Source organism: Notamacropus eugenii, chromosome 1, assembly GCF_028372415.1.
Source record: "Notamacropus eugenii isolate mMacEug1 chromosome 1, mMacEug1.pri_v2, whole genome shotgun sequence".
Lineage (NCBI taxonomy): Eukaryota > Metazoa > Chordata > Mammalia > Diprotodontia > Macropodidae > Notamacropus > Notamacropus eugenii.
The window spans coordinates 90,682,435-90,707,866 of record NC_092872.1 but is presented as its reverse complement, the minus strand read 5'-3'; the positions used below and the strand labels follow the sequence as shown (position 1 = coordinate 90,707,866).

The following is a 25,432-nucleotide window of genomic DNA, read 5'->3' as shown; positions in this document are numbered from 1 at the left end:
CAATAATTTATTTACTTTATATATAAAGTACACTTTAATCTGCTTACCATATGTGAAATGAAATACTTTTCAGGGAAACAGAACTAATAATCACGAAATATCTTTTGGCTGAAAAACCTCAAGGATTCTATCTCTTGTTACCTTTCATCCATTTCCCATCAATCATAAGGAATAAAAATATGCTACAACATATGGTATTGATGTGTTCAATTGAGTAATTAATGATACAAGATGAACAGGATAAGAGAAAGGCTCCAAAATAAAGGTTAACTGCTGTGGAAAAAAAAACATTGTTAGGTTTCTAGGAAACAAAATTGGAAAAGACAGAATTGAACTGGCTCACTGTGAACAGAATGTCAAGAGGCAAGAGCACCTGAAGGACATACACGTCACGTATGGGTGGGTTTTAATGTGTGTGTGTGTGTGGGGGGGGCCACTGAGTTCCCTTTCTCCTCACCAATCTTACCCTAAGCCTCTATGCATATCTACTTTTTGTACTGTTTTTGAATAAAAGCAGGATGAATTCTGAATAATTTCTTGGGAGGTTATTTACTAAAAGCTGTATTCTTTCCTCCAAACACCATACAATAGATGTCAATCTTCCCCTTAAGACTGAAAAATTATCATTCTCAATTCTTTCCAAAAATGCTTTGAAACATTCTCCCCTTACCACACGCAAAGTGAAATTATTAGAACATGACCACAGCTGGTGTGATAGCCAGAAAAAAGGGGTTCTGACAAATGTAGCTAGATATTTCATATCAATAGAGAAGACCATCAGATGTTCCTTTCAAACACAGACATATCCCTATCACGAAAACTGGCATGTTCACCCCCATTTTATAGTCTGATGCAGTTCTAGGTAAGGCAATATGATAATCTAAAGATAATTTCCTCTGCAGGGTTTAAGAAGGAATCTCCTGATTTCTTTGGTAGAATAACCATACATTTTTCTAGCTTTACTGCAAACCAATTATGTCTTTAATTCAGGGCATACTAATAAGTAAAGCAAGAAGGTTTAGGCCATTTATTTTACAGGTTATTTTTTAAGTTGCTCTAGTTCAGAAGCTTTTAATCTGGAGTCCAAAAAGCTTTTTTCAAAAATATATTTTGATAACTGTATTTCTACATAATTTGTTTTTATAAAAATATTCTGGGAAGAGGGTAGTAGGCTTCACTGGAATGTCAGGAGAGACTCTGACAACATAAAGGTTAAAAATTCCTGGTCTAGTTTGCGTTATAGTGAGCAAACTGTAGATAAAAGATAACTTTAAAATGAAAATGGGGAATGTCAATTGCTTCCCTAAGCAAATAAATGGAACTAGATAAAATTTTCTAAACAAAAAGTTAGTTTATTCCCATTGTTCAGAATTACTTTTTCTCATAATGCATTTACAAAATGTATCTAATAACAATTGTACATGCAGACTAGAAACTGAACTGAAAAACCAAAATGCACTTTATAAAGAGAGAAGTTAACCTTCTGAACAGGTGATTATCATTTCTTCAGCTATTTAATCCCATGACAGAATTTGTCTTTTTTTCTTTTAAATATTCAGTATCTACAAAATTAGGTGCACTGTGAATTTCTTTAATAGTTTCAAAATGAGGAGCCAAAGGCTCATGACCCAAGGGAAATTAAGGTAACTTTTTTCATGCCAACCAATATATCCCATGGAGTTCTTTTACTGGGCTTGAGTATGGTGCAACACCTAGGCTAATCTATTAATTATTTTAGTTATACAAGTTCAGATGATACAGTTAAATAAGACCAGAGTAGTGTTTTGCTTTATGACTACCTCATGTAGTCTATGAGTTTATAACACATAAACCCCTTATTCCATTAGCTTACTTATGCAGATAAACAAAATGAGGTTGCAAGTGGGCTATCACAAAATTAATGACGTGAATAGACCCCAGGAGCAGCATCTGGAAGCTTAACTGTCCCTTTCCAAAGAAAGGGGCACCCTTGGGGGCAGGAAAAGCTTCCTTTCTATCTTTGTATCCTCCTCTCCTACTTCCACTCCTTTTCCACAGTCCCCCTCCGCCAAGTGCTTCACATATACAAGTAAGTATTGGCTAGTATTATTCACCTTTCTTAATCCCTTTTTACTTTTTCAAACATTTAGAAAGTAGTATTGGCCAATGTTTCTAACTAAACAAAATCAGTCCCCTAATGCCTAAATCAACCTGCCAGAATAGAAATAAGGCAGAAGGGGAGGAAATGTTAAGAAAATTTGGAAAGAATTAAATATACCATGTGTACAGACACTCAGAGTGATGGTAATGAGAATAAAAGGTTATGTATACAAGTAAATATGATAACTTCATCACCTTGGTTTTTATGCACACCATGATGGAGGTATTACTACCTTCTCCTAATACCAAAATCTACAGATGAGGCAAACTGAGGTCCAGAGATCTTAAGGGACTTGACAAAACTACATAATGAATCTGTAACTAAGTCAAGACTGGAAACCATGCATTCGTTTAGAGCTGGAAGGGGCCTTAAAGATTATCTAGTACAACTCCCTCATCTTACATATTGGGTAACGGAGACCAAAAGATATAAGATGATTTTCCCAAGACTGTAAATCTGTTACTAAGTAATAGAGCTAAGAACAGAATCCAAGTCCTCTGAGTCCAAATCTTTCTGCACACTACAATGACTCTAAAGTCAGATCTAATATCATATAATCCACTTTGCTTTTCTGTACATTCCTAGGAATACGAACAAAGAACTGTCTTCTCCCTATTTTACAAGAACTTCTAGAAAACCCTGAAGGCAAAAACTGGGTTTAGATCAACATATTACTTCTTATATCATAAATGTACACTGTCTAAATATTTGTTCCGGTAAAATTAGAGGAGAATAAAACAAGTTGGCACCTTGAATGACAATGACTAGGGGAAGAATTCTTAACTAAAAAATGATCATTATAAAAGATAAAACAATTACACAAAGTTAAATAGCTTTTGCAAAACAAAATCAGAGCAGCCAGAATAAAAAGAGGATCTGAATGGAAAAAAAAATTTTTGTAGTAAATTTCTTTGATCCATACATACACATATATGGATATATACATATGTGTGTGTAAATGCAAATATATGTAAGTAATATAAGCAGGTAAGAACAAAACCACTCAGCAGAAGACATTCAAAGGTACTTTTCAGTCAGAAGACGAAATGTAGCCTATCAATAATGTGAAAAAAATGCTTCCAATCACTAATTATAAGAAAAATGCAAATTAAAACAACTTGGAGGTTTCACCTCATACCGATCAGATCGGCAAAAATGAAAATGGTACATGTTACAGGAGCTGTGAGAAAATAAAGTAGCCCAATTACTCTGAAAAAAAAAAACAATCTGAAATTATACTGTATATATCCTTTAACCCACTAAAAATTACTAGTAAACATTCAATAATAATCCCCAGACTTCAAGCATAGGAGGTATAGTAAATGCCAACACAACTGACAGAAATAAGGAAAGAGGAACAGGTTTAGGTAGAAAGGAAAACCTGGTTTCAGACGCAGGGAACATTCAGTTGGCAATTAATTAGCAATTAAATGGCAATACTGTCCTAGTGACATTTCTTGGGATTGTTGTATTTACTTGGTATTTAAGTCTTGTATCATTATTTAGCTTTTCTCTTGTTCTTTTCAAACAAAAGCATAGACACTAGGGATAGACACCAAGGTTCATACTACTTTGAATCCCTTACAATGTCTAATACAAGGCCTTCAATATAATATTTAACAACAAATGCTTATGGAAAAATACTTTTTAACTAATTACCATTTTTTTCATAAGTCATTGATCTACAGGTGAAAACAAATTGCAGGCCAAATACAAGTTAAAGAGCAACAACTGAAAATCACAAATGATTAAAATTATTTTTGTCAGTTGTCAAGTTGTCAATTGTCAAGTTGTCAACACAAGGACAACCCAATAAACTTGAACATAGTGGAACCCAACAACAGTCTTTTTGTTTTTTTTTTATTAATTTAGTTTTAGTTTTCAACATTCACTTCCGTAAGATTCTGATTTCCAAATTTTCTCCCCATCTCTCCCTTCCTCCCACCCCAAGACGGCATGCATTCTGCTTATCCCTTACTCCAATATGCTTTTCCTTCTATCACTAGCTCATCCCCTCCTTCTCTTATCTCCTTCTCTTCTATTTTCAACAATAGTCTTTAGGCACTAAAAGTACACTTTTACAAAAGGTCTATGTTTTTTATAAACATCATCATATTAAATAATGGATCACAGTTAGCCTTTAGACAAGTAGTAGGATGCAGTAGTAATGAGGTTTTGGAGAAACTAGGTTCAAATTCTAGCTTATCTAAGTTATCTACATTATCATTACTAAATTATCGATTTAGCATTATTATTAGATTATCTACTTATCACCTATGTGACATTGTGCAAGTAACAACCACTCTATGCTCCAGTCTTCTTTCTTAGAAAATGAAAAGGCTTGGTCCAGAATATGATCTTTAAGGTCCTCTCTAGATTTTAATCTGTGAAGTTTCCGACATCAGCCAGCCATAACTTAACTGAGGGCTTCCATTAGAAAGGGTGGAATTTTAACAAATCATGCTTTTTATTTGGGGAGAGACACTGAATTTTCTCGGTTGTTGCCTATCCGCCCAACGAATGTCTAAAACATTTCTAGCTCTGAGGTCATCTGATCACTATTTCCCAGAAGCAGGAAGAATGCGATGCACTGTAGCTCTTAATACTAGCAGTCTATTCTGACAGGTAAACAAAGAGTCTTTAAATCTTTGGCAAAGTTCTATTTATTCAGCTGGAGAACAAATTCTCTTCCAAGTCACATGGATTAAATTCAGTGTTATTTCACCCTAATATAGATACAGCCTAAAAGAGAAACATATTCACATCCCTCCCTCATTACTTGAATACAGGAAACAAAAAGTTTAAGAATGTAATCATCTTTGCCAAATCAGGATTTTCTTTGCACAGTGGGTGCACGATCATCATGTTTATTTAAGACCAGTTAGATGGAAAGATGACATGCATATCATATTTAGGAATGACTAACTTGTTAAAGAAAATATAAGGGTACCAAAAATGCTGACAGGTCAATGAAAAGTTATGTCTGTATGTGCTATGAAATAAGTATCAGCTGTACAAGCAAATCCGCTAGTGGGAAACTCCTGTGCCTTGGTCATCCTATAGAAACTTAATAGTTTTCCAAATACTATTTTAAGAGGTTTATGAAAATGCCCACTGCCCATCCATAAGCATCATCCTCCAGAGCTCACTGGTGCAAAGGACATAGAGTTCTTCAAAGAAAGGGTCTCCTCTAGTCCAAGCCCTCCCACTAATTTGAGTAAACCAAGCAGAATCAGTGTATTAAGAGTAGCCTAAGTTCTTAATTTCAACTTGTGTGTTTTGGGATGGTGGAGGAATGCTGACTAACTTGATTTTGATTTCATAGCAAACCCCATAAGGCTCTGTCCATACCACAGTTAGTCATGGCCAGTGCAATATTAAAGATTATCCCTTAAAAGGGAAGGAACAAAGGCGTTACATTTTCCCAGAAGAAACAGACATGAGTAGAGTATGCAAAACATCTTTTTGAAAATAGCAAAGGAGAGTAACATTTTCTCTGAAACATTCACTAGATAGGACTAACATATTAAAGTAACCAAATTTTCTCCCCATATATGTCTTTACTCTATACATTCCCCCTCTATTTGTCTGTTTCATTTCTCCCAAAAGTCAACTTCATAAAATTTTGCAAAGATTTACCAAAAAGAAAATCCAAGCTCATGTCAGCTCCTCCTTTGAACAAAAATGTCTAATTTATATCTTGCTCTAAAAAGACATGTTGTTGAGGTTTAAGTGTTTTTTTCTTAAAAGCCTCAATACAATATTACCAATGCATCCATGAAAGAAACACTTCTCAAATACTTTATGTAATCACTAAATCCATTACAAAACAGCAAGTGCCAAGAAAATCCTAACATAGAAGGAGGATGGAGTCTTCGCTGGGGGCTTGGGAAAGGCACATTTTTCCAGAAAATGAGTTCTAACTCTCTGATATACTGACTATCCTGACAGAGTACTGAAATAGATGGCTGAAGAGCATCCCCTAATGGTGCATCAATACAAAAAGACAGCTATAAGAATGTAATGCCCCAGCACCATGGAACAGCAGGCTACCAAAGGCTTCTGAAAAAATGGGCTCTCCTGTCTGTCACAAGATCTCTGTTTTGATCTTATCTGCAAAGAACCACCACTACTACCATAAGCACCACTCACAAAGAATACATTTGTTGGGAATGTTGTAAAGGCATTCTTGATCAAGTATGGTTTGGACCAGATCACCTTTGAGGTTCGTTCCAATTTTAAGATTCTTGTAAGGTCTAAAAATACATAGGCTTAAAACACAAGAGAAGGAATTGTACAACATTTTATAAGAAATGTTTTCTACAAACAAGAATACTACTTTCTGAATGGTTGATTACATAGAGATGGGAAGTAAAAGATAAACCACAAGCATCGAAAGGAAAAAAGAGTTTAAGATTCTTCTTATTAAGCACACATAGTACTGGTACACCTCATTGTAAACACATTTGCTAACTGAAAACATGAATTTACAAAGAGATTATTATTTGTTTTACCAAAAAAAAAAAACCAACATAAGGTATCTAAAAAAAAAAACCTTATTTTTTAAAAAATCCAATTATAAAGATTTTCTTAAGGAACATACTTTACATTTACATAAAACAGGATAAGAAAGGGATTGTAATGGTATTAAATACTTTTATACAATATACCACAAACAAGAAACTTATTTGGACAAAAACAGTATTTCTAAATAAATATTAGTTGGTGTATTTTTTGATTCATTGGTTTACTCACCTTCACTCTCCCCACTTGTCTTGATGCCTTTTGAACTACCTTCTATACCTTTAGCCTTATCAGCATCTTCCTGACTTTCTTCAGGGCCTTTCTCCTCTTCTTCTTCCTCACCAACATTTTTATAGTTGGGTCTCTTTTGCAGTCTTTTCTTTCCTTTCTGCTTATTTATTTCAAGAGATCTTTCCAGTGACTCAGTTGGTTTAATGAAACACCTAATGCTGGACTTTGCCTAGAAGAGTCAACCATGGAGGATACATTTTAAGTAATTGAAGACTCACTTTAATTCGCTACACAGAAACGTTTATCCACATGAAAAGATTCTCCAGAAGAACAAATGTTAACTTAGTGTTTTGTAAAATCATCACTTTACCTCAGTGAATCCAAAGAAGTTCAATAAATTACAACTTTTAGTTTATTCTCATATGAATTACCTACAATAAATTTTTTCATCACCAAGATGTTATGTAAGTCTGCTTTCAGCCATTCTTAATCTGGATTATCAAAAATATGAACATATACAGGAAATACTAATTAAACTGTAGACTAAAGTAAAATATATTCTGGAAGTTAAATTTGTTGTCAAATTCATTCCAACTCTAAAATCCCTATGATCATAAAATTCAAAACCAATTATGAATTTTTATTCACCTCATCTTAGATTATCCATTCTACTGCTCCAACTATTCACATAAATCCCTAGTTAAAAAATGACCTATACACAATGCCATATATTTTACCAGTTTTCAACCATCAAAAGAATCCTGATCACAAAACAAAAGTCTTCCTAACATATTTCGGGAGGACAGGAAACATCTGTCAACATCTGATTTATATTGCTGCTTTATTAAAACATAGATCAACACTCCTTCTTTCTTTTGAAGAACTCTAACAGGGAAAAATCAAAGTCTTTTTGTTAACTTGCCTAAAAACAAGCAGAAGAAAAATAATAGATCTTCAAAACTGTTTATTTCAAAACCTTCTCTCAGCTGAATACAAGTTAGTTTTAGAACACAAAAAAATCAGAATATTTCCAAAAACATGTTGAAGACTACATGTATAGCTTCAGCAACAGGATACTGGATTATATATTATGGGTAATGAAACTCATACAGATTAATTTAGAAGATTTCATCTGCAAATAATGACTATAAACTCCATGATAACATATGCTATAGTGTAGTATGTATACATTTCATTACTTATAAAGAGACCAATTGCAAAACTCAAGTACCTGTATATCATGCAAGGGGTGAAGTATGTTAACATTAATTAAAGACTTGTGTGCGAAAAGTACACAAAAGTTATCAAAAAGACATATAACTAGAAAAGGAAGTGGGTCTCTTGCATGGCTAGAGTGAAGGATAACTAATAAGATAGTTCTGCTATACTGGGTACTTAAATGAAACTAGCAACCTAACGAAAGGTACTTACATTTTGGGTGGACCCACTGGAAGCTCTATAGGAGAACTTGGACAAGAGTCTGACAGTGTAAGAAATCATAGGAGAGGTTTAGATCTACACCACTGGGAAGGTGGGAAACAGTAACCATATAAATAATAATAAAAATAGCTAACATTTAAGTAGCATTTTATGGCTTGCAAAATGCTTTACATTATATTACTTGACCCTCCTTACAAACCTGTGAAACAGGTGCTATTATCATCCTCATTTTATAGACAGGGAAACTGAGGCTAAGAGAGATTCAGTGAGTTGTCTGGGGTCACAAAGCTGGTTGTGTTGCTGACTCCTAAGCTGTTCTACCCAAGTCATCAACAGCTGCTTGGGATCAAGAAGATCACAAATACACTACAGCAGAGGGGACAAACTCTGAGCAGTGGCCCATACTCCTACATCAGACTAAAATGGAATTGGGAAGTAGGTAACAAAAAAAATAAAAACATAATACAATATAAATAATGCTAATTTGTGGGAGGCGAAGTCAAGATGGTGGAATAGAAAGATTTAAATACACTAGCTCTTACCCCACAGTCCATAAAATACCTGTAAAGAAAGACTCTCAACAAATTCTAGAACAGCAGAAGCCACAGAACAACAGAGTGGAGGAGATTTCTAGCCCAGAGCGACGTGAAAGACCAATGGCAAAGGTCTGTTGCACCAGACATAGAGCAGAGCCCAGTCCAGCCTTGGCCATGCACCGGGAGGAGCAGAACTGAGCAGCCTTCAGGGACAGAATCTCAAGCGGCAGTGCAGATCCCTGAACCCACAGGCATTAAAGGTCAGTGAGAGGGTTTTTTCTGCTGGCCAAGAAGGGAGCAGGGTGTCCTCATAACTCAGGCCTCCTCAGGTGGCAGCAGCGGAGGCAGCAGCAGACCTGCCTCCATAGTGGAAGGCCTCATCGTAAAGTCCCTGAGGAAACTGAGCCCTGTGTGGCTGTCCTGTCTCCACAGCTGATCTTAATCTCACACTGAATAGCAACCCTGCCCCGCCCCAAAGCCCCTGAGGGTTTGGAGCAGCTCATCTAAATCTAAGCCCCCAGTGTTGGCTTGGCAGAACTGGAGGCCAGGTGATTGTGGAGAGGAAACTCAGAAGTCAAGTAACTGGCTGGGAAAATGCCCAAAAAAGGGGAAAAAAATAAGACCATAGAACGGTACTTTCTTGGTGAACAGGTATCTCCTCTGATCCTTTCAGGTGAGGAAGAACAAGGCATACTGTCAGAAGTCAAGGCCCCTGCCTCCAGGGCCTCCAAAGGGATCTTAAACTGGTCTCAGGCAACAGAAGAGCTTGAAAAGAGAGTTGGCAGATTACTAAAGGAGAACCAAAAAAATGCTGAGGAAAATAACACCTTTAAAAAGAGGCTAACTCAACTGGAAAAAGAGGTCCAAAAAGCCAATGAGGAGAAGGAGGCTTTAAAAAACTGAATTAGCCAAATGGAGGAGAAGGTTCAAAAGCTCACTGAACAAAATAATTCATTGAAAGAGAGAACTGAGTTCAGGGAAATGAACGACTATAAGATAAACCAAGCAGTTAAAAAAATAAAACCAAAAGTTTGAAAAATAAAAGATAATGTGAAGCATCTAACTGGAAAAACAATTGACCTGGAAAATAGATCCAGGAGAGATAATCTAAAAATTATGGGACTACCTGAAAGCCATGATCAAAAGAAGAGCTTAGACATCATCTTTCATGAAATTATCAAGGAAAACTGCCCTGAGATTCTAGAACCAGAGGGCAAAATAAATATTCAAGGAATCCACAGAACACCGCCTGAAAGAGATCCAAAAAGAGAAACTTCTAGGAACATTGTGGCCAAATTCCAGAGTTCCCAGGTCAAGGAGAAAATATTGCAAGCAGCTAGAAAGAAACAATTCAAGTATTGTGGAAATACAGTCAGGATAACACAAGATCTAGCAGCTTCTACATTACGGGATTGAAGGGCATGGAATAGGATATTCCAGAAGTCAAAGGAACTAGGACTAAAACCAAGAATCACCTACCCAGCAAAACTGAGTATAATACTTCAGGGGAAAAAATGGTCTTTCAATGGAAGAGAGGATTTTCAAGCATTCTTGATGAAAAGACCAGAGCTGAAAAGAAAATTTGAATTTCAAACACAAGAATGAAGAGAACCATGAAAAGGTGAACAGCAAGGAGAAGTCATAAGGGACTTACTAAAGTTGAACTGTTTACATCCCTACATGGAAAGACAATATTTGTAACTCTTGAGACATTTCAGTATCTGGGTACTGGGTGGGAGTACACACACACACATGCGCACACGCACACATACATAGAGACAGAGTGCACAGAGTGAATTGAAGAGGATGGGATCATATCTTAAAAAAAAATGAAATCAAGCAGTGAGAGAGAAAGATATTGGGAGGAGAAAGGGAGAAATTGAATGGGGCAAATTATCTCTCATAAAAGAGGCAAGCAAAAGACTCATTAGTGGAGGGATAAAGAGGGGAGGTGAGAGAAAAACATGAAGTCTACTCTCATCACATTCCACTAAAGGAAAGAATAAAATACACACTCATTTTGGTATGAAAACCTATCTTACAATATAGGAAAGTGGGGGATAAGGGGATAAGCAGGGTGGGGGGGATGATAGAAGGGAGGGCATGGGGAGGAGAGTGCAATTTGAGGTCGACACTCATGGGGAGAGATAGGATCAAAAGAGAATAGAAGTAATGGGGGACAGGATAGGAGGGAGGGAAATATAGTTAGTCCTATACAACACAACTAGTATGGAAATCATTTGCAAAACTACACAGATTTGGCCTATATTGAATTGCTTGCCTTCCAAAGGGAAGGCGTGGAGAGGGAGGGAGATAAAGAAGTTGGAACTCAAAGTATTAGGATCAACTGTCGAGTAATGTTCTTGCCACTAGGAAATAAGAAATACAGGTAAAGGGGTATAGAAAGCTATCTGGCCCTACAGGACAAAAGAGAAGATGGAGACAAGGGCAGAGAGGGAGGACAGAAGAGAGAGCAGATTGGTCATAGGGGCAATGAGAATGCTTGATGTTTGGGGGGGGGGAGGGGATAAAAGGGGAGAAAATTTGTAACCCAAAATTTTGTGAAAATGAATGTTAAAAGTTAAATAAAAAAAATAAAAATTTAAAAAAAATAAATAAATAAAAAGAGGCTAACTCAATTGGAAAAAGAGGTCCAAAAAGCCAATGAGGAGAAGGAGGCTTTAAAAAACAGAATTAGCCAAATGGAGGAGAAGGTTCAAAAGCTCACTGAACAAAATAATTCATTGAAAGAGAGAATTGAGTTCAGGGAAATGAATGACTATAAGATAAACCAAGCAGTTAAAAAAATAAAACCAAAAGTTTGAAAAATAGAAGATAATGTGAAGCATCTAACTGGAAAAACAACTGACCTGGAAAACAGATGCAGGAGAAACAATTTAAAAATTATGAGACTACCTGAAAGCCATGATCAAAAAAAGAGCCTAGATATCATCTTCCATGAAATTATCAAGGAAAACTGCCCTGATATTCTAGAACCAGACGGCAAAATAAATATTGAAAGAATCCACAGATCACCTCCTAAAAGAGACCCGAACAGAAAAACTCCTAGGAATATTGTGGTCAAATTTCAGAGTTCCCAGATCAAGGAGAAAATACTACAAGAAGCTAGAAAGAAACAATTTGAGTATTGTGGAAATATAATAAGGATAACACAGGGTCTGGCAGCTTCAACATTGGGGGATTGAAGGGCTTGGAATAGGATATTCCAGAAGTTAAAGGAACTGGAATTAAAACCAAGAATCACCTACCCAGCAAAACTGAGTATAATACTTCAAGGGAATAAATGGTCATTAAATAATATAGAGGACTATGAAGCATTCATATTGAGGAAAAGACCAGAACTATATAGAAAATTTGACTTTCCAACACAAGAATCAAGAGAAGCATGAAAAGGTAAACAGGAAAGAGAAATCATAAAAAAATTCTTTTTTTTAAAAATTTATTTATTTAGCTTTTAACATTCATTTTCACAAAATTTTGGGTTCCAAATTTTCTCCCCATTTCTCCCCTCCCCCCTCCCCAAAAGGCTGAGCATTCTGATTGCCCCTATCACCGATCTGCCCTCTCTTCTAACATCCCTCCCTTCCTTTGTCCCCATCTTCTCTTTTGTCCTGTAGGGCCAGATATCTTTCTATACCCCCTTACCTGTATTTCTTATTTCTTAGTAGTAAGAACAATACTCGACAGTTCTTCCTAACACTTTGACATCCAACTTCTCTTCATCCCTTCCTCCCCACCCATTCCTTTTGGGAAGCAAGCAATTCAATATAGGCCATATCTCTGTAGTTTTGCAAAAGACTTCCATAATAGTCATGTTGCGTACGACTAACTATATTTCCCTCCATCCTATCCTGCCCCCCATTGCTTCTGTTCTCTCTTTGGATCCTGTCCCTTGCCAAGAGTGTTGACCTCAAATTGCTCCCTCCTCCCACTGCCCTCCACCCTCCTATCCCCTTCTCCCCCACTTTCCTGTATTGTAAGATAGATTTTCATACTAAAATGATTGTGCATTTTATTCCTTCCTTTAGTCGAATGTGATGAGAGTAAGCTTCATGTTTTTCTCTCACCTCCCCTCTTTTTCCCTCCACTGAAAAGTCTTTTGCTTGCCTCTTTTATGAGAGATAATTTGCCCCATTCCATTTCTACCTTTCTCCTCCCAATATATTTATCTCTCACTGCTTAATTTCATTTTTTTAAGATGTGATCCCATCCTATTCATCTCACTCTGTGGTGTGTGTGTGTGTGTGTGTGTGTGTGTGTGTGTGTGTGTGTGTGTGTGTAGTCCCACCAACTACCCAGATACTGAAAAATGTTTCAAGAGTTACAAATATTGTCTTTCCATGTAGGAATGTAAACAGTTCAACTTTAGTAAGTCCCTTATGACTTCTCTTTGCTGTTTACCTTTTCATGCTTCTCTTCATTCTTGTGTTTGAAATTCAAATTTTCTTTTCAGCTCTGGTCTTTTCATCAAGAATGCTTGAAAATCCTCTCTTCCATTGAAAGACCATTTTTTCCCCTGAAGTATTATACTCAGTTTTGCTGGGTAGGTGATTCTTGGTTTTAGTCCTAGTTCCTTTGACTTCTGGAATATCCTATTCCATGCCCTTCAATCCTGTAATGTAGAAGCTGCTAGATCTTGTGTTATCCTGACTGTATTTCCACAATACTTGAATTGTTTCTTTCTAGCTGCTTGCAATATTTTCTCCTTGACCTGGGAACTCTGGAATTTGGCCACAATGTTCCTAGAAGTTTCTCTTTTTGGATCTCTTGCTGGTGGTGATCGGTGGATTCTTTCAATATTTGTTTTGCCCTCTGGTTCTAGAATCTCAGGGCAGTTTTCCTTGATAATTTCATGAAAGATGATGTCTAGGCTCTTTTTTTGATCATGGCTTTCAGGGAGTCCCATAATTTTTAAATTGTCTCTTCTGGATCTATTGTCTAGGTCAGTTGTTTTTTCAATGAGATATTTCACATTATCTCCCATTTTTTCATTCTTTTGGTTTTGTTTTGTGATTTCTTGGTTTCTCACAAAGTCATTAGCCTCCATCTGTTCCATTCTAATTTTGAAAGAATTATTTTCTTCAGTGAGCTTTTGAACCTCCTTTTCCATTTGGCTAATTCTGCTTTTGAAAGCATTCTTCTCCTCATTGGCTTTTTGAACCTCTTTTGCCAATTGAGTTAGCCTATTTTTCAAGGTGTTATTTTCTTCATCATTTTTTTGGGTCTCCTTTAGCAAGGTGTTGACCTGCTTTTCATGCTTTTCTTGCATCTCTTTCATTTCTCTTCCCAGTTTTTCCTCCACCTCTCTAACTTGATTTTCAAAATCCTTTTTGAGCTTTTCCATGGCCTGAGCCCACTGAATATTTATTCTGGGTATTTGGGATACAGAAGCCTTGACTTTTATATCTTTCCTTGATGGTAAGCATCGTTCTTCCTCGTCAGAAAGGATGGGAGGAGATATCTGTTCACCAAGAAAGTAGCCTTCTATGGTCTTACTTTTTTTTCCCTTTTTTGGGCATTTTCCCAACCAGTTATTTGACTTTTGGGTCCTTTGTCAGGAGTAGGGTATAATCTGGGAATCTGTGAGATCTCAGTTCCTCCAAGGTGGCACAATCAAGCGTGTACTGGTCTGGACTCAGAGAGGGATTTTTATACCCAGAATTTTAGCAGTTACATCTCCACAGCCACCTTGCCTTCAGTTCCCAAGTCAGCACTGGGGGCTGGTTTTCAGATACGCTGGATGGGCAGGGCAGCCATTCAGTGTGATACAAAGACCAGCTCCCCAGGGCCTCCACACAAGGTGGAGGCAAGACTCAGCTCTTCAATGCCCCTAGGGTTTTTTACACTCTAACAATGGAGCTTTCCATACAGGCTGCTGTGCAGGCTCTGTGGCTGCTGCCTGCTGCCAGAGCTGTGGGAAAGCCCTTCTCCCTTCCTGGACTGCTGATTAAACCTTGTCATTGACCTCTGGGGTCTGTGTGCTGAGGGATCTGAGGACACGCTACTGGGACTGGAGATTCCACCCCCGAGATGTCCTCCTCCCAGAGTCTCGTCCCTCAGCCAAGGATAGGCTGGGCTCTGTGCTCGAATCCGTGTCCAGCGCAACCAACGTTTCCGTGGGCCTTTCAGGTTACCGTGGGCTGCAAATCTCCTCCACTCTGTTGTTCTCCATTTCTGCTGCTCCAAAATTTGTTGAGAGTCCCTCTCTACAGGTATTTTATGGGCTGTGGGGAGGACCCTGCATAAGTGTGTCTTTCTAGTCTGCCATCTTGGCTCTGCCCCCCATAAAAAATTTTCTAAAGCTGAACTGTTTACATTCCTACATGGAAAGAAAATATTTATAACTCTTGAACCTTGTCTTAGTATTTGGGTAAGTGGAGGGATTGCACATACACACATATACACACACACACATATAGACAGAGAGTACAGGCTGTGTCCAATTAGAAGAGATGATATCCACAAAAAAATAAAAATAAAATAAAAATTAAGGGGTGAGAGAGGAAAATACTGGGAGGAGAAAGGGAGAAATGGAATGGGGCAGGCTATAATTCATAAAAGAGATAAGAAAAATCTTGTTCAATGGAGGAGAAAAGGGAGAAGGGGAGAAGAGAAAAGTGAAGTTCTCCACATATGACTGAAGGAGGGAATAACATGCTCACTAAATTTGATATGAAAATGTATCTTATACCACAGGAAAGTAGGGGAGGAGGTGACAAGTGGGGTGAGGGGAATGATAGAAGGGAGGGCAAATAGGAGAAGGGAGTAACTAGAAATAAACACTTTTGAGAAGGGACAAGGTCAAATGAGGGAATAAAAAAATAAAAAAAAATAAGGGGAGATAGAGTAGGATAGAGGGCAATATAGTTAGTTTTACACAACATGATTATTATGGAAGTCTTTTGCAAAATGACACATATTCAGTCTGTATTGAATTGCTTGCCTTGTCAGTGGGGATGGATAGGGAGGGAGGGAGGGAGAGAAGTTGGAATTCAAAGTATTAGTAATGAATGTTGAGAATTTTTATTGCATATAATCGGGAAATAAGAAATACAGAGAATGGGTTCTAGAAATTTATCTTGCCCTACAAGAAAAGAGAGAAGATGGGGATAAGGGAAGGGTGGGGTGTGATAGAAGGGAGGGTACATTGAAGGAAGGAGTAATCAGAATGCAAGATATTAGGAAGCAGGGGGAGGGAAGTGATGGGGAGAAAAATTGGACATGTTACAAAGTGAGGTAAAAGCAATTAGTATTAAAACAACTGACTGAATTAATTACTGAGACTAAATCAGAGACATCTTTAGTTTGGGGAAATGAATTTTAGTCTAAATTTCCTAGAGGCAGGTAACCTCAGGTAAAATTTGGCACTGATGGAAAAGTTAAGGTTTTAATAGTAAATTTGATTTTATGATTGCTATTTAATCAGGAACCAGAATAAGTAGAGAAAGGCATGTAAGCCACTTAAGACTTGCTTCAAAAATGTTCCTTAGCCAATGTGAAATCATAGTCATATCTGAAACCTGGTTATTGGATCTTGCTATTTTAAGAATCTATGGGACTACTAACTGATTGTTCTTCTGAGTTTGACTCCAGGTACGGACAGCAAGAAAGGTGGTCTGAGCCTCCAATCCATGATCCCAGTAAGTCTGTGAGATGCTGGTATGAACTGCAAAAGGTGATCTCATGGGAAGGGTGGGAGAGTGGCTCTTCAGCCTGGGCTGAGGTAGGATTCTCCTGACTCAATTTCCCCACTGACACCTGGCAGACTTTAAGCCTGACTGAATGCAAGCTGACAATCTACTCCTACCTGGAACTCAGATGAAGTTGGGGAGATATTGGTTCCCTGCAATGTCCCTACTCCTAGTGGCAATTTCCTATAGTCAAAAGGTTTGTAAGCTTAATACCAGATCTATTAAATTATAGGTTGTTGGTAGGGGAACATCTGAGGTTAAGTCTAAAATTAAGCTGTTAGGCTTAGGACTTTAGACCAAAAACAATAAGTTAGGGTCCTTTAATTCTTGGTAATACTGTGGAGACAATTAGGTCAAGGGCTTGTGAAATTAGCATACATAAATATTATTTGTGTCTCAGTTAATGTTTAAAAAAAAATTCTTTTGTGGTCTGTATTGTAAATGCTTTAAAAAGAAGTATCACCTGACCAAAAGTTGGAATTGTTTTATGTGATATGAACTGTGTTAAAAATGAAAAATAAAATAAAATTTTTTTTAAAAATAATGCTAATCTGTGATTTTCTGAGCCATTATGTGGTAGGAGGGATCACTTCTACTTAAGTTTGATTCCAGTGCATTAAAGTACTGAACTTTATTACTTGAAACTCAAACATGGACTTGCTGCTGCCATTCTGTTTTTTCCTATACACCAAGTTTTAACTAGGAACCAATATTTAAAAGTGTTTTAAATCTTTAAAACACAATTATCATGAAAAGTGAATCAACTTTAACCCTTAAGATAGGGTTATAGGTAGGATTTATATTCTTCCATTATGACACCAATCTTAAAAGCAGAAACGTCTTCTAAGAAGTCCAATTTTGTTTCCAATTTGACTTAACCCAGGATATCAGAACCTCTTGCATATGTCCCCTTCTCTCTACTCACCCAACAACCAGCCTAATTCAAGTCTTTATCTCCTCTTACTCAGTTGGCTTGCCTCTCTCTTCTCCACACAGATGCCAAAATGATTCTCTTAAAGCACATCTGCTCATGTAACCTCCCTCTCCTTCCCCTCAATAAACTCCAGTACCTCTAGGATCAAGAACAAAGGTCTCTTTGGTATTTAAAGCCCTTCAAAGAATGACTCCAACCACCTTACCTGTCTTCCTATATATTACTCTCATCTGCACCCACAGTTTGGCCAAACTGGCCTTCTTGCTGTTCCCATCTCTCTTACTGTACATGTCTGGGTGGGATGTACCCGCAACTCACCTCTGCCTCTCAGAATTCCTAGTTTCTTTCAAAGTTCAATTCAAAGTACCACCTCAGGAATCATTTTCTGGTCCATCATTCTCCCTCTCAGCTACTAATGCCCTCCTCTAATTAATTATCTTGTATTTATTTTATATGGATGCAATGCATACATACATACATACATACATACATACATACATACATGCATGCATGCATTGTCTCCCCCAACAGAATGTAAGCTCCTCATGGGCAGAGATTTTTATTTTTTATTTTGTATCTCCAGGGTCTAACACAATGCCTGGTATATAGTGGACACTTTATAAATGCACACTACCTGAATAATGTCTTATACTATTAAAAAAAAGTCTAAACTGCAAGATTAAAAGCAAAATAACAATCATACTCAGTAGGTTAATTTACCTTAAACAACAAGTTCAACTAAATTGTTAACAGACAAAAATTATGTTTTTTTAAGCCTTTGTTCTTAAAAAGAAAATACTGAACATGTTAACAGACAAATGTGCATAAGCGACCTGAATCAGCCACACAAAGATGGTCACACGGTTGATCTTGCCATCTTCCACAAATGCACCACATACCACCTCTATGTTCAAAAAATTTCAAAATCCCCTTATTTATCCATAATTCATTGGCTTTTCACCTCTCCCTCTGCCTTTCCTTTAAAGATCCTATTCTTCTTCTGCACCACGACCTCCAATCGTTTGACCCTTCAGTTCTCTCCCAGATTTCTCCCTTGCACTAACCACTCTTTTGACCCCATCTTGACCCTTTGGTAAACTAATTTAACTCTACACTGTCTTCTCTTGAATCCCTAGCTCCCTTATCATATCACCAATTAAGCCTTACCAAACCTCAGTCTTAAATCATACCTACCATTTGTTGCCTTTGTTCCAACACACATACTACTGAATGAAAGATGAGAAAATCACATAACCATTCTATCTGAATCTGCTACAAATTTAAAATATTACATAATCTCAACTAGGCCTTCACTGCTGCTAGGCAATGCTACTATACTTCCCTCATCAACTCAGTGTTTCACTCTCCACAATGGCTTCTCCAAACCTTTTCATCTCTCTTCAAACCTGCCATAGTTTCTTCTCCCCCATCCTCTTAGCTCTCAATTTAATACCTGTGTGAACTATGACATCATTGAACCTCTTTGGGCTTCAATTTCCTCAACTGGAAAATGAAGGTGTTGAACTAGATGACCTCTAAGTTCTCTTATAGCTCGGGGGGGGGGGGGAGAGAGAAAGAGAGAGAGAGGGGGAGAGAGAGAGACAGAAAGAGAGAGAGAACACCTATCAGACTGCATGCCGCCTTAGGAAGGTGGGTGGGTAATGGGGAGGGGAAGGAGGGGGATAAAATTTGGAATTCAAAAGCTTGTGGAACTGAATGCTGTAAACTAAAAATTAATTATTTTTTTAGAATTCACATTTTTAGATTTATTCCATCGTCCTGAATAATGCCTGCATATGTCTGAAGCCCACTCCCTTTGTCTTCATTTCTACCAAATAAAATCCCTCTCTTTCTTCAAGGCCTAGCTCAGTGAGATACCTTTTCAATGAAGCTTTCTCTAATTCTCTTAGCATAAAGTTATCACTCCTTTCTCAGATTTTTCTAAAGCAGACTCTGATCTTCCTTCCTCTCATATTCTACCTTGTATCATACTTATTTTGGGATTGTTTATCCTTCCATTAATGCTGAAGGCAGTTCGCGATAGCAGCAGATGTGGAATCGGAAAACTAGGGTGAAAATCTCAGCTCCCTCCTTCACCAATAGGGTAATCTTGAGCACTTACCCTCCCAAGACCTCATTTTTCTATTCTGTAAAATATGGAAAATAATACCTCAGAGAAGTAATGTGAGTAAAGCACTTTAAAGTAATTCAACAAGTCAGTCAAGAAACACTTATTAAGGATGTACTATATACCTGGAACTGGGCTAAGTATTGGGGATACAAAGAAAGGCAAAAAACAGGCTTTGTCTTCAAGGAGCTCAGATTCTAATGGTAGGTACAACAAATAAGTAACTAGGTATACCAGAGTAGATGGAAAGTAACCTCAGAGAAAATGTGCTCTATAAGCCAATGATCCTGACTTTCCTGCTGTTTTTAGCACACAGCCTTTTTTCATTGGCTGTGCACCCGACTTGGGAATGCTGTCCTCCTTCGCCTCCTTTTCCTAGATCCCTTGGCTCTCTTCTGCAGGAGGCCTTTCCCCACCCCCCATGCCAGTGCCTTCCCTCAGAAGTCACTTCCCTTTTACTCTGTCTAGATCTCCCCTGTACACAGTCATTTGGATGTGAGCTCCTGGAGGGCAGCCACTTTGTTTTTGCTCTTTTCTGTATTCCTACTGTTTAACTCAGTGCCTCGCACACAGTAAGCCCTTAATAATCTGCTTGTGGACTGAGTACAGAAGTATACATCCTGTATTTATGTAGTTGCTTCCTCATTAGAATGTGAGGTCCTTGAAGGCAGGGACTGACCCCAGTCTGCCTTTCCAATTCTCTTACATGTTACTTCCCTCAACACATGCTGTGATCCAGTGACTCTGGCCTCCCTGTTATTCTTTGAACACTATGCTTCATTTCCCAGCTCAGAACACCTCTGTGCCTCTCTCCAAGACTACCCACTATTAATCCTATATCTGTCTTTTCGAATGTAGTTGTTTGCATGTTGTCTCCCTCATTCACAATGAGCTCTCTGAGAGTAATGGCTGTTTTTTGTCTTTCTTTGTATCTTCAGTGCTGAACAATAGTGGCTGGCAAATAGTAGGTGCTTAATAAATGCCAGTTGATTGACTGTATCCTCACAGGAGAAAACAGTGCGTGGCACACAGTAAGCACCTAATAATTGCTTGCTGACTGACTGCAGCAGTTCAAGAGGTTCTGAATCTCTGATTATATTACACCTCTGTATCTCTTCTAGGGGAAACTAGGTGGCATAGTGGATAGAAACTCATCTTCATGAATTCAAATTCTGCCCCATATACTGCCTAGCTGGATGCAAGTCATTTAACTGTCTGCATCAGTTCCTCATCTGTAAAATAAGCTGCAGAAGGAAATGCAAACCACTCCAGTATCTTTGCCAAGAAAAACCCAAAATGAGATCACAAAGAGTAGGACATGACTGAAATGACTCAACAACAATATGTGCCTATCTTTCTATTAGGATACTCTGAGACATCCAGGTTAAAAATGCAAATAAACCTGAAGGGTAAAATAAGGCAGTCTTCAGTTAAATACATTTCATTGTGAATAGCGAATATGAGAACAGGTGTTGATATTTACATCTTTCTCTAGCAAAAGCAAAGAATGGAGGCTTTAAGGAAACTACATTCTTCTAACACCACAGATAGTGCCTAGGAGTAAACTAGGCAATTTGAAGTTCCCTATGGCCGCTGATTAGCATTATTGTTCACTAAAATTCTATTTGAATCTATAAAAGCAGAAAGCATAAATCACAAATCATGTTTAACAAGTGGAACATGCAATGAAATTAATTCTCTTAACAGAAAGGAAACTCCCATAAAATCCCTTTAGCTTGGCTATTATAACTATAGGTGTCCTCGAGGTTACTAAGATCAGTTAAGGGACTTCACGATGAGAGAATAAATTTTTTTCTTAAAAAGATACATGGAATTTGTGCTCATAAAAATATTCATGCTTTTAAAGTACCACTATCTTTTATGTTAGATGACGAATCTATAAATGATGCTAAAGATTTGTGAGAACTGAGGGGAAATATTATTTTCTCAGACAAACAACTTCCTTCCCACTAGTCTTATTATATCTCAATAAAGGTCTTACTAAGGGGAAGTTAACAATTTCATATACTACCTTCCCAAAACACAGGAAATCAGAAACACTGAGGATTTAGACTAAACTTATATGTTTAATGTACGTAGCATACTGCAGAGAGAGTTGCAAAAATTCAATACTTTATTACTAATACATTCTTGAGTCAGTATCCAGAAGAAGTGATACAACAATAATACAAACAACAATAATGGTTAACACTTACATGGTGCCTACTCTGGGCTAGGCATTCTACTTAAGCCTTCTATAAATATCATCTCATTAGATCTTCATAACAACTCTGGAAAGTGCCATAATTATCCTCATTTTACAAATGATGAAACTGAGGTAAAAAGAGGTTAAATGACTTCCTCAGGCTCACACAGCTAGCAAGCATCTAAGGCTAAATTTGAACTCAGGCCTTTCTGATTTCAGGCCTAGTGTTCTCTCCACTGCACCATAGAACCTCCCCAAAAACCTAAGCAATCCCTGTCCTTTAAAATAAACCCAGAATGCAGAAAGCTTTCAAACCAATAGGCTTGTTTTTATGCAGTTACCTAGTGTATGTTCTTGAGATCTTTGGATGATTAAGTCTGCAAACAACATGGAAAGACACTGTGTTCTCAGCTCAAGCACACATATTATCCTATTATTCAAAACCAATGATTACCAAAGCAACATAAGATGAACCAAAATGCAGACAATGGTATTGGCTTGGACAGCTTTAAAATAGGCTATGAATTGTAAGCACGATATAATCACTGAAAAGTATATATATGTTCATTCCAGAATGAAACGATCAAATAAGTACATATCAGACTGAATAAACTATAAGATGATGCATAAGTATGCATATATTGTACGCCAAACTTTGAGTAATATATGATTCTTGAACTAAAGCCCAAAAGTACATCTGGAATGCAAAATCCCAGCATAGGGATCTGATAATGCAACTAAGGCTAATGTGAAAAGAAAAACCTAAATTGGTACTGCTACTGACATGAAAATGCACTTCCTCTAAGGGAATAAGCTATGGATTGATGAGTACTATATTGGTAAAGATAAAAATATAATAAACTTTCATCCATCTGAAAATCCAAACAATCTAGCTCAAATTATCAACTACCACAAACTATCAACTACCACGTGAAATGATGCTCCAGATCACTAATAAAAATGCAAATAAAAGCAGCTCTGTAGTAACACCTTCCATCAGACTAGCAAGGATGATAAAAAAATCAAAGTTATTGGAAAGGATGTGGGAGAACGGGTACACGAATGTGCTGTTGGTGAAGTTGTGAATTGTTCTAATCATTCTGCAAAACAACTTAGCATTATACCCAAAAGGTACAAAACTACACATACTCTGATCCCATAATATAACTACAAGACATATAGTCCAAAGAAGTGTAGGGGAAGAGGGAGTTAGATATACAAAAACATTCATAGTAGCACTTATTGTTTTGTAACAAAAAACTGAAAACAAAGTGAATATACTTTGCTACAGAAAAATATCAAATATGAAGGATTCAGTGAAACTCAGAAAAATCTGTGTTAACTGACAGAATAAAATGAGTAGAGCCAGGAAAATACACAGGATGACCACAATAATGTGAATGAATGAAAAAAATATTTTATTTACTGCTTACTATATATGCAAAGCACTGTACTAAGTGCTGAGGATAAAAATAGAGTCTCCACTCTCAAGAAACTCATGTCCCAATAAGGGAGACATTACACAGAGAAGGTTTCAACTAAAAGTCAAATGGTTCTTAGAGTACAATATCAAAGTGGATGATAATGTCCATTTTTTAACATCATTTCAACTTATAAACTTTCTATGTTTTTGATGATGAACCTTGACACTTCCCAGAACTTTAGTGGTCAGAACTTTCTTTTCTGGGTCGAAAGTATCTACAGCTGCTGAGTAGTCAGGGGATACAGCATCTGCAGAAGTATTTGCCAGGCCTTATCTCCAGAGGGTTTACCTTCCCTGGATGATGGCTGTTGGTGCTCAGCTGAAGCAGGGTCAATAGTGTGGGGTATACTGCTATTTTGATGGCTGCTGGGTTCAGGGTCTTCACTCACCTGCCTCTTCCTCCTTTCTACCCCTCAAGATACCTTGCTGCTTCAGCTAGGGTTAAACCAAACAACACCTGTGGAAATACACACTCATTCACTTATTTCCAAGACATATGATATATTTTAACCTTCAATAAAAATGAGAAAATTTGCACAAAATGGTGCAAAGGAAAGAGCATTTACCTCACTTAGATCTGAAACCTGACTCTTACAACCTGAGTGACCTTGGAAAAGGACTCAACTTCTTTGGACCTTCACTCCTGTATTCATAAAACAAAATCCCTTTCGGTTCCAAATCCTGCATCTGAATGTTTATGCCTTTAATGTTTAATTAAGTATCATATAAATCTTTGAGAGGTATAATAGACAATATCACATATTAAGTACACTCTAGAGTTACAAAGTAGATCATTCAACAAGCATTCATTAAATGTTTACTATGTGCCAGGAACTGTGCTAGCCACTTGAAATATTCAGACAAAAGAGAAACAATCCCTGCTCTTAAGAAGTTTATACTTTACCAGAGGAACAACGTGTAGAGGCAGCACTGTCTTGGCTATGATTCTTATAGATATCACTAAGAGAATCGAGACAGAGAAATGGATGCTTGCCAGTTTGGAGAGAAATTTCCCACCATTCTCAATTTGTGCTGGGGATTTTGTTTAAAAAATAGATTTTTATTGATATCTTCTGTTTGTAATAATGTCTACATTTTTCTCTGTGTTCCCTTCTCCCAGAATTATCTCTTACAATAAGGAGTTTTTCTGAAGACAAAAAATTCAACAAAACTAATCAAGACATCAAAAAAATTTGATGTTATATGCAGTGTTTCACATTCAGACAACTAGTTCGGCAAGGGAGTGGGGCAAGAAGTATCTTCTCATGTCTCTTCTTTTGGCCAACCTTGGGCTTTATAATTTCACTATAGTCAATTTCAACTCTTTAGTGGTTATTCTTCATTTCCAATATTGTCATCATTGTCTATACTATTTTCTTGCCTCTACTTAGTTTAGCATCATTTCATATAAATCATTTCATGCTGCTCTGTATTCATCACATCTGTCTCTTATAGCACAGTAATATTTCATCATATTATGGACCACAACTTAGTTTCTGTTTCTTTGCTGCCACAAAAAAAAAAAAAAAAAAGGCTGCTATAAATATTTTGTGTATATGGATCCTTTCTTTTAATGGTCAATGACATGCTGGAGTGTATGCTTACTACTGAGATCTCTAGGTGAAAGGGCAGAGAGACATTTTAGTCACTTTATCTGCCTAATTCCAGATTACTTTCCGGAATGGTTGGACCAACTCACAGTTCCATCAACAAGCCTGTAACTCCACAATCCTTCCAATATTGGTAATTCCCATCTTCTGTCATCTTTGCCAATTTTCTAAGTATAAGGTGAAAGGTCAGAGTTGTTTGGATTTGCATTTGTCTTATTAGTTATTTGAAGCATTTTTTCATATGGATAAGTTTTTGATTCTTCTTTTGAAAACTATGTCTTCATCCCCTTTGACTACTAGCATAGTAACAGTTTCTGGTATTTCTTATTAATATACAACATTAGTCCAGCCCTACCCCTCACCTAAATCTATTATCTATCTTGCTTCTTTTGGATTAAATATTCCTTTCTAAAGTCACATCTCAGTCATAGGTCTCATTCAACTAAGTCTCAGCAGTACCTGTGAGGACAAATTTCACTCACTATGTT

General features: G+C 37.2%; 1 protein-coding gene across 11 annotated transcripts in view; it reads right to left on the bottom strand.

Annotated features, from left to right (window-relative positions):
• The window catches only part of CLEC16A (C-type lectin domain containing 16A), a 227,408-nt gene that overhangs the window by 161,824 nt on the left and 40,152 nt on the right, over window positions 1-25,432 (bottom strand). For all 11 annotated transcript variants that reach the window (XM_072609236.1, XM_072609193.1, XM_072609219.1 and 8 more), the window contains one exon: window positions 6,896-7,124. In XM_072609236.1, the coding sequence (XP_072465337.1) occupies window positions 6,896-7,124 (229 nt within the window). The remainder of the gene's footprint in view (window positions 1-6,895; window positions 7,125-25,432) is intronic.